A 17,874-nucleotide genomic window follows, 5' to 3' on the forward strand; every position below is an offset into this window, starting at 1 on the left:
TACCATTGAATTTGATCAGATGAGATTATTTGAAACACCAAACTTATATGGTATAAACGCCATCTATTGGAAAAATTTTGAACTTCGTAAAAGTTTAACTAGACGCGATAGATGGCGCTTACTTTGCCAAGTTTAGTATTGGGGTAGATAGTGCTCGTTCTATATTATAGATGGCGCTTTAAGCCTCTCGAATGACGAAATGAACTTTATAGGAAAGCTTTTATACAAAGCTAAGCGTCGAATGCGCCTTAGCCATCGACGACACGCCGCCGTTATTTAGTTTGCTTTTGCCTCTCGAGCGTGGGAGTCGATTTGTACCGCGAGAAGTTTTCGTTCGAAACTCGCGGAATAACTTATTCGTCACTTACATTTAGTGCTTACTTATGTGGTGTAGTTAAGTGTAGTGGTATGTGTGTTTGTTGATTATTGAAGTTTTTAGTGGAGTGTGGACGGACTTTGAAACTTTTAAGCCGCAAGGTAAGTTTGTACTGTGCGACTTCGGTGCAACCTGTCACGCAGGTGTCTTGCAAGTCACTAACCTCTGATGAATAATACTACAACTCTCAGTAGTCTGTGTAGTATTTTTGCTTATATCATAGTAACTTTGGCTAGTTATTCAATGACTAAGTTGCGTTTGTGCGTCGCCGTTCATATAAAAAAAAACTTTTTATATTACTTTTATATTTTATATATAAAGTGTAATTGTATTTTTAGGGTCTTATTATTATCAACAAATTATGTTTTTTTAAATTAACGTAATTTTATAGGGACATACGTATTTGTATATAATTTTCAAATAATTTAATAAAGTAAATAAATTTTCTTAACATTTAATATTTCGACTATTGTATCGTAGTACTAAACTAAGAGTAATAATACCATCTTTTTATTTTAAAGTGCTTATCTAATATATAAAATTCTCGTGTCACAGTTTTCGTTGCCATACTCCTCCGAAACGGCTTGACCGATTTTGATGAAATTTTTTGTGCTTATCCAGTATCTATGAGAATCGGCCAACATCTATTTTTCATACCCCTAAGTGACAAGGGTTGTTCACCCTTAACATTTTTTTAATTATATGGCAACACAACGTTTGCCGGGTCAGCTAGTAATAATCTAAAGTTTTAGGGGTGTGATCTCCCCTCGATGACCACTCAGCGCAAAAAGGGGCGCTCTGAAATCTTCAAAGCGGTGCCGTGGTACCTCATTGACGATGCCCCTAAAGTATTTTCTGAAAAGCAGTTTTTAGTCCTCACTTCATTTGACATAACAACTTGGTGCTAGAAGAATCTGTTGTCCATCTCTTTAGAAGACCAGTGATAGTAAAAATATAGTAAAAAATTCCCAATGTGGTCTCTGGTTATACTTTATCTATTTAATTGTTTCTGATATCATACAAAACAACACGACAGACAAAACGCTGACAGAAGCTGAACGGATTTTGAAGAGAATCTTACGCAAGAATAGATAACTTAACAGGCAGTAGGTATGATATATTTGTCCCGGAAAATAAAAGAAACCTGCGCGTAAATAAAAAAGCAAGGGATACATGGGCTGATCTACGTGTACGAAGTGTTCTAATAGACTTAAAAAAAGAAAAACATGGTTAATTTTATTACATGAGTTTTCTTTCCGCCTTTAATATTAAATAGTACGGTGAAAGAAAAATGAAGATGACTTTGGGTTACATGATATCGAACTATACAGGGTGAATCTCCATAAAGTGCACATATTGAAACAGGTAAAATTAAACCGCATTTTGTCGACAAAAAAAATAATATTTTTTTTTTTTTTTGGGTTTTACGACCTTTTGAAGTTTTTTTTTTGGAATTGTGCACCTAAAGTAAATAAATCGCTATAACTTTTGAACTAAAAGAGTTATCATGTTCAAACAAAAATTACAATGAATGCCAATTATAGGCCGTACTGATCCATGAAAAAAAAGAAACAAAAAAGTTTATCTTCCCAGAAAAAAATAGTCAGATTAGTGTGAAAAAAGCAATTTTTTTAGGTTAAATTTCAGTAATCGTGAATTTCCTCAAAATAATCTAGGCTTTTTATTTTATTTTTATCATTTAATGTAATTCTACGTCGTATTAGCTTTCAAACACTAAAAAAAGCATGCCTCTAACTTAAGTATAAAGTTTCCTACGAGCGCTTAAACAAAGGCAGTTTTTAAGGGTGTTGGTAATAAATAACATTTTTAATACAAACTAGTGTTTTTTTTTTAATTATTAAAGATTTATTTTATTACTGTTTTATCACTTTAATATCGTCAAAAATAAGAAACTACCATGAATTTACCATTGAAACATATTTTTGATAGTTTTCTTTGTTTATATTTTGGACATCTAATTATGGGTCGGACTATACCAGTTTTATTAGGGCGCACGTGCGTCGCGTCATGAGTATCGTTTTTGAAACGTTCCTAGCAAACTTTATACTTGAATTAGAGGCGTGGTTTTTTTAGTGTTTGAAAGCTAATACGACGTAGAATTGCATTACACAATAATAAAAAAATAAAATGCCTAGATTATTTTGAGGAAATTGATGATTACTGAAAATTTTACCTAAAAAAAGTGCTTTTTTGCACTAATCTGACATTTTTTTCCTGGGAAGATGATTTTTTTTTGTTTTTTTTTTCATGGATCAGTACGGCCTATCATTGGCAATTATTGTTATTTTTTTTTGAACCTGATAACCCTCTTAGTTTAAAAGTTATAGTGATTTATTTACTTCAGGTGCACAATTCCCAAAAAAAATTTCAAAAGGTCGTAAAACCCAAAAAAATTTATTTTTTATTTTTTTTATATTTTTTTTGTCGACAAAATGCGGTTTAATTTTACCTGTTTCAATATGTGCACTTTATGGAGATTCACCCTGTATAGTAATACTAGCTTACCCGGCACACGTTGTGTTGCCATATAAATAAAAAAAATTTAAGAGTGAACAACCCTTATCACTTAGGGATATGAAAAATAGATAGTAGCCGATTCTCAGACCTACTGAATATTCATATAAAATTTGGTGAAAATCGGTATAGCCGTTTCGGAGAAATACGGTAACTAACATTGTGACACGAGAATTTAATATATAAGATTACCTATTTTTAAAAAGTCACATTTGGTACTATATAACCTTCCTGCATATCCTAATTTAAATATATAAAAACAATAAAATAAAAACGTCAACGTCCAAAGTCACTGTATTTTACTAAACATGCGATGACAGTGGTTTTTTGATATTTTTTTGTGAAATTAAAATTTTTGTATGTAATCACGTCGTGTAGACGCGTTTTTTCAAAAATGCTTGAGATCAGAGATCAATATTTTGTAAACGTAGCGTCTTTGTGGCGTTATATTTATTGTTGTCCGGTAAGATACTTTTATGTTTTTAAAATTATTTCATTTATATTCACATCTGCCTTTAAATGCGTTTAATCACAGGCTTCCTGCTAAGTCTACCGTTATCATTTTATTAATAGAACTGATGTTTTTTCTCAAATGTAAAGGGAATAGGAAAGCAGCTTTTTACGCTAGAATTATAATAAAGTATTTGGGTCGCCTATGATTGTGGTATTCTTCATTAGGTTACGATTTTATTATTATTTAGAAAAGGTAGCAAACAAGCAGTACGAGCACGTAATTTCCCATATTAAGTCACTGTCGTGCATGGATATTTAATTCCAAACAGAAAGTCTTACTTATCGTTATCAGCAATAACTGATCATAGGCGCGATGCTAACCCTGAGGATTTTCTGAAAATATACAGGTAGCTATGTACACCTACTAGAGATGTGCCGAGTCAGGTCGACTCGAGTCACTACTCGAGTACTTACATAAACTCGCATACTCGAGTACTATTAAGTGATACTCGAGTACCAGTGATACTCGAATACTGACGGTACTCGTACTCGTACTGACTCCAGTCTTATGTACCTTATATAGGCAAACGAGTGAATACAACGGCAATTGTGCAAATAACAACCTGTTTAATTTTGTTTAAATTAGGTACCTTTTTTATTTATTTTTTTGGTCTTCGTGCTACTACTATGTGTCACAAAGTACTCGAGTACTTCGTGAGTAACTCGAGTACATTGTAAGTACTCTAGATTCGAGTACTGACTCGATTCTTTTTTATATGAGTACTAAAGTATTCGAATACCAAAAATGGCCGACTCGGCACATCATTAACACCTACATCTTGATTCTTGACTATATCTACACATAGGATCAGTTGACAGCGGCACCACAACTCCAAACTCCAAATACTACGAGTATTTGGAGTTTGGAGTTGTGGTGCCGCTGTCAACAAACTTCAACAATAACCACCTCCTTTTTGAAGTCGGTTAAAAATAAGATCACATTTTTTTTTTATTAAAGAGAAATAATTGCGAAATGGGCATGTGCGAGTTCAACTCTCACACGGAGGATTGTGTTCCACCAAATTTTCAACATCAAGTTTTTATTTTTCATATTTGTAATCATAGCAGCCTTGTTATATGCATTGTGAATTTGAACTGTCTACCTATTAGGTCCAATAGATAAAGCGAAAACGCCGAAAAATAGCGGTATATTGTATGGCGACCCTTTTTTCAGGATTTCAGGATTTTTTTTAGTATTTGTTGTATAGCGGCTACCGTTATACGTACTCTGTAAAAAATTCAAAAGTCTATCTATTTTAATACTGAGATTGAGCCTTGTGTGTGTTCGGAGGGTTGTAATTTGTTATTAAAATAAAAATATTTTTATCACATAATTTAAGGCCAAACGATAATTTTCCCCTAAAAACCGAAGTCCGCCTCGTTCGTGTTATGGTGCGACCAGGGGACTTACCACCATCTTTTAAAAACCATCATAGTTCAGGAAAATTTTATTTCAATATTGCATTAACGTTATTTTGTTTCTTACCACGACCTCCTTAAAACATTATTTTCAATGTATGATTAAAATAATATTGTTTTAAGAGATGGTAGTAACCCCCCAATCATACAATTTGCTACGGTGACGCGATTCATTTCTATATTCAGAGCGGACTAGCAGTTTTACATGGACTATACCTGCATTACCAAACTATATAAGACGTCACAGCAAAGATTTGTTACCAGTTATCAGTTTGCAACGCTGTTATAAGGCAGAAATAGGCGTGGCGGTGGTTCCGTCGCTAAACGGAAACTATCTACCAAAGACATTCAAATTAGTAGTATATTTCAGAACTACTTGGTCAATTGGTAATAACTTGTTCTGAAATATATGTTACACATTAATAAACCCAAGATGGCGTCAGTGTAAGGCGGGATGATAGTTTTTTTTTATGAAATCGATATCGAAATCGCACATCACACACTAAGGGTTCCGTACCACCAAATTCTCATTTACTTTGACAGCTATAGAAGCATGCACATTTTGAAGGTGGTAGAACCCTTTGTGGTTCGACTCCGGCGGCACTAATCACAGCAGTGTTAGGCGCTGCTGTGTTCCGTTTTGAAGGGTGTGGTAAGGGAGACAGACTTTTCCGAGGCGTTCCAGCTTAGTCATTAGGGGTAGCGGCTCATCTATGGCCGACCATGGTCATATGGTCATATCTTATCCTATCTGGGGTTGATTACAGATGTCCATGGGCGGCAGTAGCCACTTACCATTAGGTGGACTGCATGCTCGTCTGCTACTTCTATATTATAAAAAAATGCAATGCATGTAGATCTCTATTACGTTTTAATAGTTAATACATCAATACCGGTATCTTGTATAGGGAGCTCCTTTTGTTTTTAACTTAACTTCATCCCAGTAACAAAAAAGGCAAACTTTACTAATACGGTTAAATAATATTTTTCAAAATGATTGATTGAAAATTGGCGGTGTCAATCAGTCAGGGCAAGTCTTTTATAAACATACATCCATAGATATGCTCAGCCTCATATAGCTTATACTTTTCAGATGGTCGTTTTGTGAACTGTATAGTGAAGAGTCTTGTGGTATGCAAATTGTCTTTGTCTGAAGATATCGTCCTACAAATTATCTCCATAACGGTAATGATATCTTGAATGCGGGAAAGCGACACATGAGACATGAAGCCTGTACAGAGGACGGGCAGCGCCAGCCAGAGTTGTTCCTGTACGTCCTGTTTATATAAGAGTGAGTCTGAGCAACCTTCTCTAAGAAAATATATTGCACATGGCTCGAGAATAGATCGATTGTATTATGGAAAGTATATTCCTTTACGCGAACGAAAGTTGCTTAATAGGTTAGTGAGAACCAGGGCAGTTTACGATGATCTTAGAGCTCGCCTTATTTCTGACAGCACATTAAGTCTGGATAAAAATGCAGACTTAAGGCCAAGAAAACATCACCACGCTATCAAAGCTTTAAGTAGCACAGAAAAAAGTGGAGCAATCTTAGAAATAGTCGATATTATCGATAAAGGTGCAGCTACTGGTCCAAAAAAGTTAAGTGAATGCTGCAGCTGTTGTAGTTGCACTTTAAAAGCCAAAATTTTAGAGAGGGACCGAAAAGAAAATAAATACAAGCGAACTTATAGTCGACGATTTGAGACTAAACATGGTCATAGGGCACAATACGGTCACAGAGAGCAATATGGTCATGGAGCGCAATATGGTCATGGAGCGCAATATGGTCATGGAGCGCAATATGGTCATAGAGCGCAGTATGGACAAAGAATGCAAGGTAGAATAGGAGAGAGATATAACAAGAGGGGCGTAAGATTCAAAGCGAAACATATAAGGTCGGATCCGTGCATGTGTACGTTTAAATTTAGTGGAATAATTAAAAAAACGTCTAAGGCCTTGATGCAAAAGATACACCCTCTTCCGCCGTTGCCAATCATGACTTTAGAAGATCGAGAAATGATGAGAGATTCAAAATTCCAAAGATTTGCTGGACTTTCATCTCAAAAATATAAAGAACTTCAAGATAAATTAAAGCAAGATATGAGGAAACTCAATGAATCTGTAGCGAGCATGAAAGAAAATGCACAACTTCGTACAAAGAAATCTATCGAACAAATGAAACAGGCGAAGTATAAATTAAAAACTAATATTGAGAGTGGTGTACGAAAATCCGTAGAAGCTGTAAAAGGTCTCCAGCGAAAAAATAAACCATTGGAAAATCTCGAGTACCTTGAAGACGAAACAAATTTTAAAATAAAAAAAGATTCTATAGTAAAGTTTAAAGATTATCTTAAAAGAAAAGAAGTAATGAACGACTGGGCGTGTGATTTAGAATGCGTACCGGATACGTGTGAGCCTGAGGAATGCTTTAAAATTTTAAAACTACGGAGACTACATAGACGGAATGCACGGGATCGTAAACAAGCAATAAAATATGAAACATTCCATCGAGAGGTCGACGTTGGTGAGGAACCTTTGAGAAGATCTAGTAGTAGTGTTCAGGTAGAAAAATTTGGTACGACTGCTGCAACATATATGAAAAAACAAAAACCGATATTACGTGTTGAAGACGGCAATGAAATAATGGGACAACGGGTTGTATTTGAAACCAAAGAAGTGAGAAAAGAAATAAAACAAGGTGCTAAAAAAGGTGGTAAAAATAAAATAAATTTACAACAGTTAGTTGCTGAAAAGACTGAGGAAGCTCCTCAGATTGCTGCTGCCGGTCGTGAAGGAGATGTTGTTCAAAATACACGCGATACTCGAAGAACAGGGGAAGTAAAAGGAGACGAACATATTAAACCTTCTAGCCAAATTTCTGGTATACATCTTACTGATAATAGAGCACGCGGACACGCCGCATACAAAATTAAACAAAGAAAGGCGCATCACAAAGGATCACAAGTTGTACTAAAACCATCGATGGAAGCACCGCAACGTAAAATGAAAAAACTTAAAATACACCCAAAAAAACATGACGCTAAGCACATTCAGGCCAGTGAAATTGCTATAATCCCAATAGCGAACCGAATAGAACACAGTAGCACGAAAACGAATACACCTTATGATACAAAATCAGTGTCAAGTTTAACAAAGAAACCAGTTGCTGCTGGTGATAAAAAAATTGCGATAGAAGTCAAAAACAAGGAACCTATTTCACAAGTAGCTCATGAACACTCTGCTATTAATGAGAGTCCCTCATCTCATAAGCAGGCGGTTCGTATTGAATCAAAGTTTAGTTTTAGTGTAGAATTTTACAAAAAAGATAATAAAGATGATGTAAATAATGTAAATGATCAAATAGAGCCTAGTCAAAAAGAGGAACCGTTCACAAAAGAAAAAGTCAAACATACTCGTAACAAGAGAACCTATGTTGCACCCAAAGTTTTAAAAAATAAAGGTTCTTTAGCAAAAGCTAAGTATATACAAGCTAAGACAAACTTAATAAAATGTATATGTACGTTGAAATTGCACAAATTTAAAAAACCTAAGAAAAGAATAAATACATCTACGACCGGTACCGCGACATCTATAATAACTAAAACTGGAATCCCTCCGGCCATGATTGATAAACATGTTGAAACAAAGAAAGGAAACCGCTTAGAACTACCCAAAACATATCAACTACTGTCATATGAATGTGAGCCTGGAATTTGTGTTCCTGGTGAATGTGATCCGATCCTTTGTAAACAAATTTTGGATCAGAGAAATAAACAACTAAAAACCTACGATAGAGGTTCTTATACAAGTTCACGTCAAACCAAATCTGCGTCTAGTATAGCGTCAAGGCCTTTCGCTGTCAAAACTAAAAATGTACAATCTTCAGTCATTCCTACAAAATTTCGCAAAACAAACGCACCCAGGAGATATAAAGAAGAAATTATTGTGGACCAAACTAAAGAAACCGAACCGGGACGGCAGGCAGTGCGTATTGGTTCTAGTTTTAGTTTCAATATCGAGTTCTATAAAGATAAGCGGACTCCAACTATAGAAAATGAAGAAGAAATAACGAACGTGAGCAGGCCAGCGGAGGTTAAATATAAAAAACCTAAATTAATAGAAGGTGGATATCAAGACTATAACAAAAATAATAATAAATCTATGTTCGCGCAAGTTATTAACATGGATCAAAATATAGGACCATCTCTTAAAAGATGTTTTTGTACTTTGAAATTGTACAAAAATAAAAATAACATGAAGAAAAAAATTAAGCAACGTAGGATGTTATCTGCAATTACACAAACATTTGATGAAATGGAACCTGTAACAGAAACAGTGGATAGAGGAACAAAAACCAAATGGAAACAAAATTATGAATTGCTTCCTTACGAATGTGAACCATATTTTTGTATACCAGGAGAGTGTGATCCATATGTATGCTTAGAAAGAATTAAAAGGCGTCAAGTTAATGTCAAAGACTATGGTGTATATACTGGTAAACCTAAAATGTCATCAATATCAAGCTTTACCGAAAATTCGTATACAAGGTCTACAGGCATTCTGGTACAGCCTAAATTATATCGAAAAGGAACAAATATAAAAGAAAAATATTATAAAACAGATGACACACCCCGAGAAGCCATTGCGCTAAGAGATGGATCTGGTGAAGGCTACGATTCCATAAATTCTAAACAAGCTGTAAAAATTGGTTCAAGTTTTAATTTTAGTATTGAATTTTCCAAACAATTACCCCAAGAATTAATTTTACCAAAACAACCGAAACGTGAAAAAATATTCAAAGACAAACGAAAACGGTACAGAAACAAAGGTAATAGGGTAGCTAACATACATATCGATCATGTAGATGCTGATACTCAGTCGTTAGAACCAAGAAAAGTTCACAGATCATCTCTGGTTCGGCCTATGTTGAAACGATGTTTTTGTACATTAAATTTACAAAAGAAGGCCAAGCAATACCGTAAAGGTCGTACTGGATGGGCTCCGGGAAACCAATATTTTGCGCCAACAATGTACACAGTTAGTAGAGCCATGACTGGAGTATATTCTCATCATAATTTTGGTTCTCAAGACACAAAATTGCAAGTCATTGAGTCCAATAAAAAGATTTCAATATCCACTAGTTCATTTCTATTCAAGAAATTTATTACTACTTCTGTATCAAAATATAATAGTTTAAAACTTTGCCCTGTACTTGAGATGCCTGTCAGGTTAAGACAACCCATAAAAATGAATTCAAACTTAAGTGTAGAAATTGAATTTGTAAGAGAATTAAAATTCAATACGGAATCAACATTAGTAAATAATAATAATATTAAACAACCACTGAAGAGTTTTAGTTTTGGGTATATGAAAGAAAAGCCTCTCGAAGGCATTAATATTTTAAGCCAACCATCCCTTCAGACTCGAAAAGAGATAACCGGCATTAGTCAGTACTTAGAAAGATGTTTCTATGCAATGAATGTACAAATTTCACAAGTGCCAGATAGAAAGAAACACTTGAATTATAAACTAAAACCGTATGAATGTGAACCAGGCATATGTGTACCTGGCGAATGTAACCCCTACGACTGCCAAAAACTAATAATGAGAAGATTAATGGGAACCATGCATAAAGGATCTGGTACACAATTTGACAATAAATCAATTTCGAGTTATACTACTCAAACAGGATCAGGTACAAGAAGTACGCAATTCAGAAGACATGGTCGTAGTCGTTCACAAGAATATAAACCAGAGAAATATAAGACTCAATATCAGCGTGAGGCCAAACATAAACAAGCTGTCCGTGTGGGATCAAGTTTTAGCTTTGATGTGGAGTTCTCGAAAAATGCTTCGCAACCACCCGAAAGAGGATACAGGGAGAATGAAAGGATAAAATATTATAGGGAACCTGCCAGACGCACTTATAATAGTAGAAATAAAGGAGCTCAAGGAAGGAGAGTCCGATATAGCAAAGATAATCAAATGCAGTCAATTTCGTCGTTAGTACATCGCGGTTCAAATTACGCCCCCAGAATGAAAAGGTGCTTTTGTACGTTAAAGTTGCAGAAAAAAGGTAGAATAAAGTTGCAGAAAAAAGGTAGAATCCATAGAACAAATGCAAAATTAGATGTGCTACCCGCAGCACAGCCACCAAGTATTGAATCCCGTAGTATAAAAATTGGAACAGCCAATATTAAGAACCAATATATTCCTAAACAACACAGATATAGGCTTGAACCCTACGAATGTGAACCTGGCATATGTATACCGGGGCAATGTAATCCTTATGATTGCTTAGAGAGGATGAAACACCGAAAAGATTTTGGTGTTTCTACCACATCCTACGGAGAAAGATCAATTTCAAGTATGACAAGTGATGGGAGATATGCTAGGAAGAAACTTCAAACTCATGGGATTAACGTTACACATAAAGGAACACATAAAAAAGATAGGAGAAGGCGTAAAGGTGCTAATAGTAATAGTTCAAGTGTTAATGAACGTCGTTCACGGCAAGCGGTTCGCATTGGGTCGAATTTTAGCTTTAATATTGAATTTTATAAGGGTGCACCTCAATCACCACATATAAAAGAAATAGATAATGGAGACAGAAGTACGAGATTATATAAAACTGATTTAAGAGAAAGAAGACCTAGAAAACATATAAAGGGTAGTTTATCTCAAAGTAGTCAGGCGATTTCTCATAGAGATACGCAAATGGAAACTCCTACGAATCAAATGTCGACAATGACATCATCTTTCATGAAACGTTGCTTTTGTACTGCGAAGCTTCAAGGTATTCAAATACCACAAGAACAAAATACTACAACATCATTCATGAAAAGATGTATTTGTTTACTTGGATTGCGGAACAAACAAAAAAAAGATAATAAACATGCAAAAAATATTTCTAACACTGCAGACAAACGGACAAATACCAATTATAGACGCAAAATTATTTTGCCAACCTTGGAACCTTACGAATGTGAGCCTGGAATATGTATTCCAGGTCAATGTGATCCGTATGTATGTGATAAAATTATACAACAAAGGTTAGCCAAACAGTATTCAAGATCATCTGGAACGGAATCAGTTAGAACACAGTCGGTGTCTAGTAATATTGGCTATGGTAAGCGGCATAGAGATGGAACAACTCAAGCGCGAGCTAGAAAATATAATAAACAAAAACAACATGTATCCGAAGATAGATCATTTGTAGGAAAATACACTAATAATGAAAATAAGAGTCTTGTTAGAATAGGATCAAATTTTAGTTTTAACGTAGAGTTTTATAAAGAAAATGTGGACGGTAGTAAAACAAAAGAAGAAGCAAGAGAAATAAAGATGTCTCCAAGTAGAATGGACTCATACAAAGCCAAGAGAAAAATAAAACATATGAAAAGTACAGGTACTGTAGGACCCAGTGTAGGCTCAACTGAATCACAGGTAGCAAAAAAACAAATGAGGACCTTTGGGGTTAACCCTTTATTAAGGCGTTGTTTTTGTACTTTAAAGCTTTTAAAACGACCAATCGACCAAGCCCACAATATCAATAAAGTCGACACGAAAACTGTATTAATGAAAACTGCTGAAACACAATCACATAAAATGTTAGATGGTCCCCCATTACGACATGATTTTTATGGTGATGGTTTACTTCCATATGAATGTGAACCAAATGTATGTGTCCCGGGTGAATGTAACCCAATAGAATGCTTAGAGCGAATCAAGAGAAGAAATCAAAATACAAAAGACTTCGGCACCATTACTCGATATCCTCAAAGAAAATCAATCGGTAGTGTTGCTACTAGAACAACAAAAGACGAATATTTACAAGCCAAATATAGAGGTAGAAAACCTCATAAAACTACACAAAAAACACATTATGTTGAAAGAACCGGGCAACCAAATTCTGGTGATCATTCAAGACAAGCAGTACGAATCGGATCAAATTTTAGTTTCAATATAGAGTTCTACAAAGGTGCACAAAATGATGGAGCGGACGTAGTGCATGCGACCCCATCTCAAGAGTATATTAATATGAAAAAGTACCACAAAAGTCCTAAAAGATATCATACAAAATCTCAACCATCGTATTTTGGTCGCAGCGTAGATACGCAGGCTTCTACGAAAATGCACTCCATGGATACTGGAATGTCACATTTAAAACGGTGTTTCTGCACTTTACAATTAAAAAACAAGAATGAAAATAAATTAATCAAACCAAAGTCTGAGCATTCAGCCGTAGGTGAATTTTTAAAAAAATGTATGTGTGTTTTAAAAATTAAGAAAGTTGGAAAACTACAAAAAAATCCGCCAACGCCTGCAGTTAAATACGAAATCAAGGGTACTTCTACTAACAGTCAATATCCAAAACAAGATATAAGACCTGTTAGAATGTTGGAACCTTATGAATGTGAACCTAACTTTTGTATTCCCGGAGAGTGTGACCCCTATGAGTGTTTAAAAAGAATCCAAAAAAGACAAGTTCGTCATTTTGGCACAGAGTATGCACGAAACGTAAGAGATTCTGCAACCGATTCCATAAGAGGGCCATATACTAGAGATACGGAATCTCAGTTTCATCGAAAACAAAGATTTTATTCACAAGGAACTTCATTTCCATCAAAACGAAGACGACGTAGCGATGATACAAGTCAATACTCATCCCAATATTATAAAAAGGATAATACCAATAAGCAAGCTGTACGTATAGGTTCAAATTTTAGCTTTAACATAGAGTTTTTCAAAGAAAAAGGTGATCAGCATCACAGTGAATACAGGGAGTCCAAAGCTGAAAAAATTCCAAGAATTAAAACTAGATCAGAAAAGATTCGGTCAAGATCTAGAGGGTCTGATAGTATAGGAAAGAATATACGCTGTCAAAGATCCCAGTGTCCATTTTTAGAGAAACACGTAATGAGTTCTGCTGCTAATACAATGCCAAAGAGATGTTTCTGTACGTTGAAATTGTTAAAAAATCCCAATAATCCGAAATCTGCCTTTAAACCAACACCACCTATACCACCACCTGTAACTACAGATGATAAAATGACTGCAACTAAAAAAAAATACACTATACCACATGAATTGGGCGTCTACGAATGCCCACCCCTTATGTGTATTCCCGGAGAATGTGATCCTTACGACTGTTTAGAAAAAATGAAGAGAAGTGAACGCAAATTTAGAAATATTGGTACAAGACCAGGAAGAACATCAGTAGCATCTGTGGGAAATCGCAGTTCAAAAATAAGAGCCCATGGAAATCAGTCTGTTGTAACCAAAAGGAATTTAGCTGCGTATACTCCTCGTTCTGAACCACAATCTGTTATTTATAAATCACCTCAGATGGCTCACACGGGTAGACAAAATAAACGTGCTGTCAGAATTGGCTCGAACTTCAATTTTAGTATAGATTTCTTTAAAGAAAAATCTCAACCTGCTGTTATTCGTAGTCCAAAAATAGTTAGAACGAAAGATACGGACGAAGATTTAAAATCTTATTTAAATAAAAATGTTACAGCTAATGCAGGAAAATTCAGACACCATGATTCACAAGTCGGTAGTACTATTACAAGAGACCAGGGTTCTGAGGCAGGGAACTTATTAAAAAGATGTTTTTGTACTTTACAACTACAAAAATCTTCACGACAAAGAAAGAAAATGCGTAATCCGGGAATAAATGTCCAATATCCCCAAACAGTAACAATTGGTAGGGTATCGGTTGAACCATTTAATAAAAAAATACTGAAAACTCAACGTGTATGTACTCAAGATCAAGCATGTCAAATTCGACGATCTAAATCGACGGATCCAAAAATTATGAATAACTTGAGAACTGTTTCAACAAAAATTGACAAAAAACACCTACCAAATAAAAAGCTTCTACAGTCAGACTGTTATCCTAGTAGCTGTCCAAATTATGAGAAAAGGAGCTCTCTTAAGAAACAAACCAAAAATGATATGCAAACTATCCTCCCATACACTCCCAGCAAATTCAACAAAAAAGAGAGTAAGACCATAGTATCTGATAAAGATAAATTACAGAAAATAAACAATCTGAATCAATTAACATTTGAAAATGATAATAAACTCCATGACACAATGACATTAAGTAAAGGTAGGAGATTAACAGCCAAGAAGAGCAAAAAGTCCATACCTGCAAATAAACTGGACAGAAAAAGCTATTTAAACAATTCTATTTTTTGCCGATGTGCCAGGTTATTTTCCAAACGAACTGGAACAGAAATGGAACCTCATGATAATCATGTGAAAGTAGATACCTTGCGTAATGAACATTTAAAGATTGTGGTCACACCAAAAAAGGCAAAAAGTGTGAAATTACCTAAAGCAGCTGGTGATGATACATGTCCGGTTATATGTCGTAAGACAATTGATGGTTTAAAGAAAAAGTATTCAATGTTCCCTAGTGGTGATGCACAAAGTAACATTATGAAACGTGGAAGTACTAAAAACCTGATGCTAAATGATTTGCAATCAAAAAGCGTAGAACGAAAATCTATATCAAAAAGTAAAAAAATGAAAGTTACTTTCGCTGATAGTACCAAATACCCGCCTAGTATGACTAGTGAATCAAAGAAGAAATTCATCCATCACGGATCCAAGTCGAAACTTTGTTACTCTTGTTCAGTAAACAATTGCCCCCTGCTGTCTCAAAAAATACAAACCGATAAGGAAAAGTCTTCAGTATTTCATAGGTTTACAAATCGCTTATCGAAAACCTCTGATAGACCTATTACATATTCGGAATCTGCTGATAATTGCCAATATTGTGAACTTTGTAAGAAAAAACTAGAAGCAGATGAAATTAATAAAGGAGCTGGTGATAGAGAAGTTATCGATAAAACGCTAAAGAAGTCTTTGTCTAAAAAAAAGAGACTTTCCGGTAGTGGTGACAAACGGCTATCAGTAGCATCACAACACAAAGCACGGCCTTGTCCTTGTGGTAAGGAAAACCCTATGTTGGAAATGCGGGTTGATGCAGTAAATTATGACATAATTAATAAGCAAGAAGTACTTCAAAGAGTTAACCTTCAGGGTGACGTCGAACCGTCCACTCGTAAGAAAGATAAACATGGTGATTCATGCAATTGTTGTAAATGCACTCAGAAACGTCTTAGCGAAGGAGCTAAAATTTCAGTACCTGCGAAAGGAATCTCAAAAATTACTGGAGCACCGGGGAAAACACTTGTGAAAAAAGGTCCTGCCATAGCGGGACCTTGTATATGTGGAAGTATAAAATGTGCCATAGAATCTAAGAGAACGAAAAGCAAGACTGGGGGACGTGCCTGGGGGTTTAAGCCTTGTGTCTGCGGCAGTGATGTTTGTGCTCGAGAAACCAAAAAAATGAAAAAATTGAGAGCACGATACGTCTGTACATGTAAAGAGGAAATGGATAGAAGGAGAGCTGAAAGAGAGATATTAAATAAGATCGATGTGCAAAGACGTCTTCTAATCGCGCGAGAAAAAGACGAAAAGCGGCGACGCAAACGCATCAAACGTAATGCCGAATTAGAGAAAAGAGTTAAAAAGTATAAGGATGCTAGTGATACGCTGTTAGCGGCAGACTCATTGATAGACGTCGGAAAATTAGGTATGTCGACAGTGTGTGATGTGGCGCGTACGACAGCGAGAGCAATATATGATCCGAAGGTAGCTTTGGAAAGGGTGAAATGTAAAAAAACGAGCCCTGATCTCGCGTTGCAACTGTTAGAAAAACGCTACATGGAGAGCGACGCAGCTGCGACGGCGAGGCGACTTAAATTAAGATGTATGTTTATGAAGAGCGTAAAAAAAGCGAAACAGAAACTTGAAGAAAATCCAATAACACACTATATGTTGCATGCAGCGGATAAGAATGCAAAGGCTCGGAAATTCAAACGAAAGCCGAAAGTTAGACGGGTTCGCGAACCTCTCGATTTCGAATGTAGTCTCTACATGGCTTCCTTAAGAAAGAGACCATGTCTCAGCATCTATTACAAGTGGCCGTGGTTTTACCCCCACTTGGTAACAATGTTGAATATCTGGAAACAGTTTACAGATGTAACGTTGTTCCTCTTAGCGGCTGTTGTGTGGAGTCCTTGTATTTTGTGTATGGAAGGTTGTAGGGCGATGATGTGTTGCTTTTTCTGTACCGGTTAAGTTCTTGTGTGTTTGGAATAAAGATGTATTCGTTTTGCAATACTTGTTTTTATTTCCGTTGGGCACACAATAACACTATTGTATGCAAAGTTATCCTTGTAAATAACATATAGTTTGTTGTTAGGCTATTTTTAAAAACATTAATAAATTGATGTATAAGACAAATATTGCATCAACATTTTCAACTACTTACACTTAACCTATTGCGCTGAAATTTGGAATACAAACTTATGAAACTTCTATAAAAAAACGTTTTTACTTACTACCCCTGAGCACTAAGGTGTAATGCCTCGAAAAAGTCGTCACCCTTACCGCACCTTACCAGAACGCAAACCAGAACACAGCAGCGCTTAACACTGCTGTTATTGAGCAGATATGGGTGTGGCTGTGGTGCCGGATTCTGCACAATTTTTTTGCCTACAATAGTATGTAATTTGACAATTGAGGCTTAGATTTATTTAAGACTTATTATTATTAACTTAGTGTTAAAGACCACTAAGGACTCCTGATACTCGTACTAAACACCACAGACATCTAATATCAATTCAGAAATTTAGAAATTTTGTTAATTTTCTAGTTAAGTGCGGACTTGCTTCGCTGTGGCCCGATTTGATATTTCCCATGGGAATTTCAAAGTATATTTATCGTAATTTTTTTTTAAGTTAATCCATTAACTGCTTTTTTATTTTTGCGATCACCATAGATTAATAAAGATTACTCACTCCTAGCAAGTAAATGCAACCAGTTTTGACAATTGAAATAGCTGCGTAAAAATTTTTTGCCACGTCGCCGTTGCCGTGCTAAAATGTCCCTAAAATATTTGAAATACTTATTATTTATTATGTAAATTATGCAGTATTGGTTAC

General features: G+C 35.4%; 2 protein-coding genes across 2 annotated transcripts in view; both read left to right on the plus strand.

The window, feature by feature from the left end:
• The first annotated feature begins 247 nt into the window (after nucleotides 1-247).
• The window catches only part of stan (protocadherin-like wing polarity protein stan), a 282,028-nt gene continuing 264,401 nt past the window's right edge, over nucleotides 248-17,874 (plus strand). The window contains exon 1 of the mRNA XM_073084689.1: nucleotides 248-477. The gene's annotated coding sequence lies outside the window, so the exon portion shown is untranslated. The remainder of the gene's footprint in view (nucleotides 478-17,874) is intronic.
• On the plus strand, nucleotides 3,202-17,048 carry LOC140750923 (uncharacterized). The gene is made up of 3 exons (XM_073084673.1): nucleotides 3,202-3,374; nucleotides 5,937-6,134; nucleotides 14,370-17,048. Exons 2-3 carry the CDS (start codon nucleotides 6,068-6,070, stop codon nucleotides 17,006-17,008), a joined length of 2,706 nt encoding a protein of 901 aa, XP_072940774.1. The 5' UTR covers nucleotides 3,202-3,374; nucleotides 5,937-6,067; the 3' UTR covers nucleotides 17,009-17,048.

Source organism: Epargyreus clarus, unplaced genomic scaffold, assembly GCF_041222505.1.
Source record: "Epargyreus clarus isolate Ecla_fem2 unplaced genomic scaffold, WU_Ecla_fem_2.2 ptg000021l, whole genome shotgun sequence".
Taxonomy (NCBI): domain Eukaryota; kingdom Metazoa; phylum Arthropoda; class Insecta; order Lepidoptera; family Hesperiidae; genus Epargyreus; species Epargyreus clarus.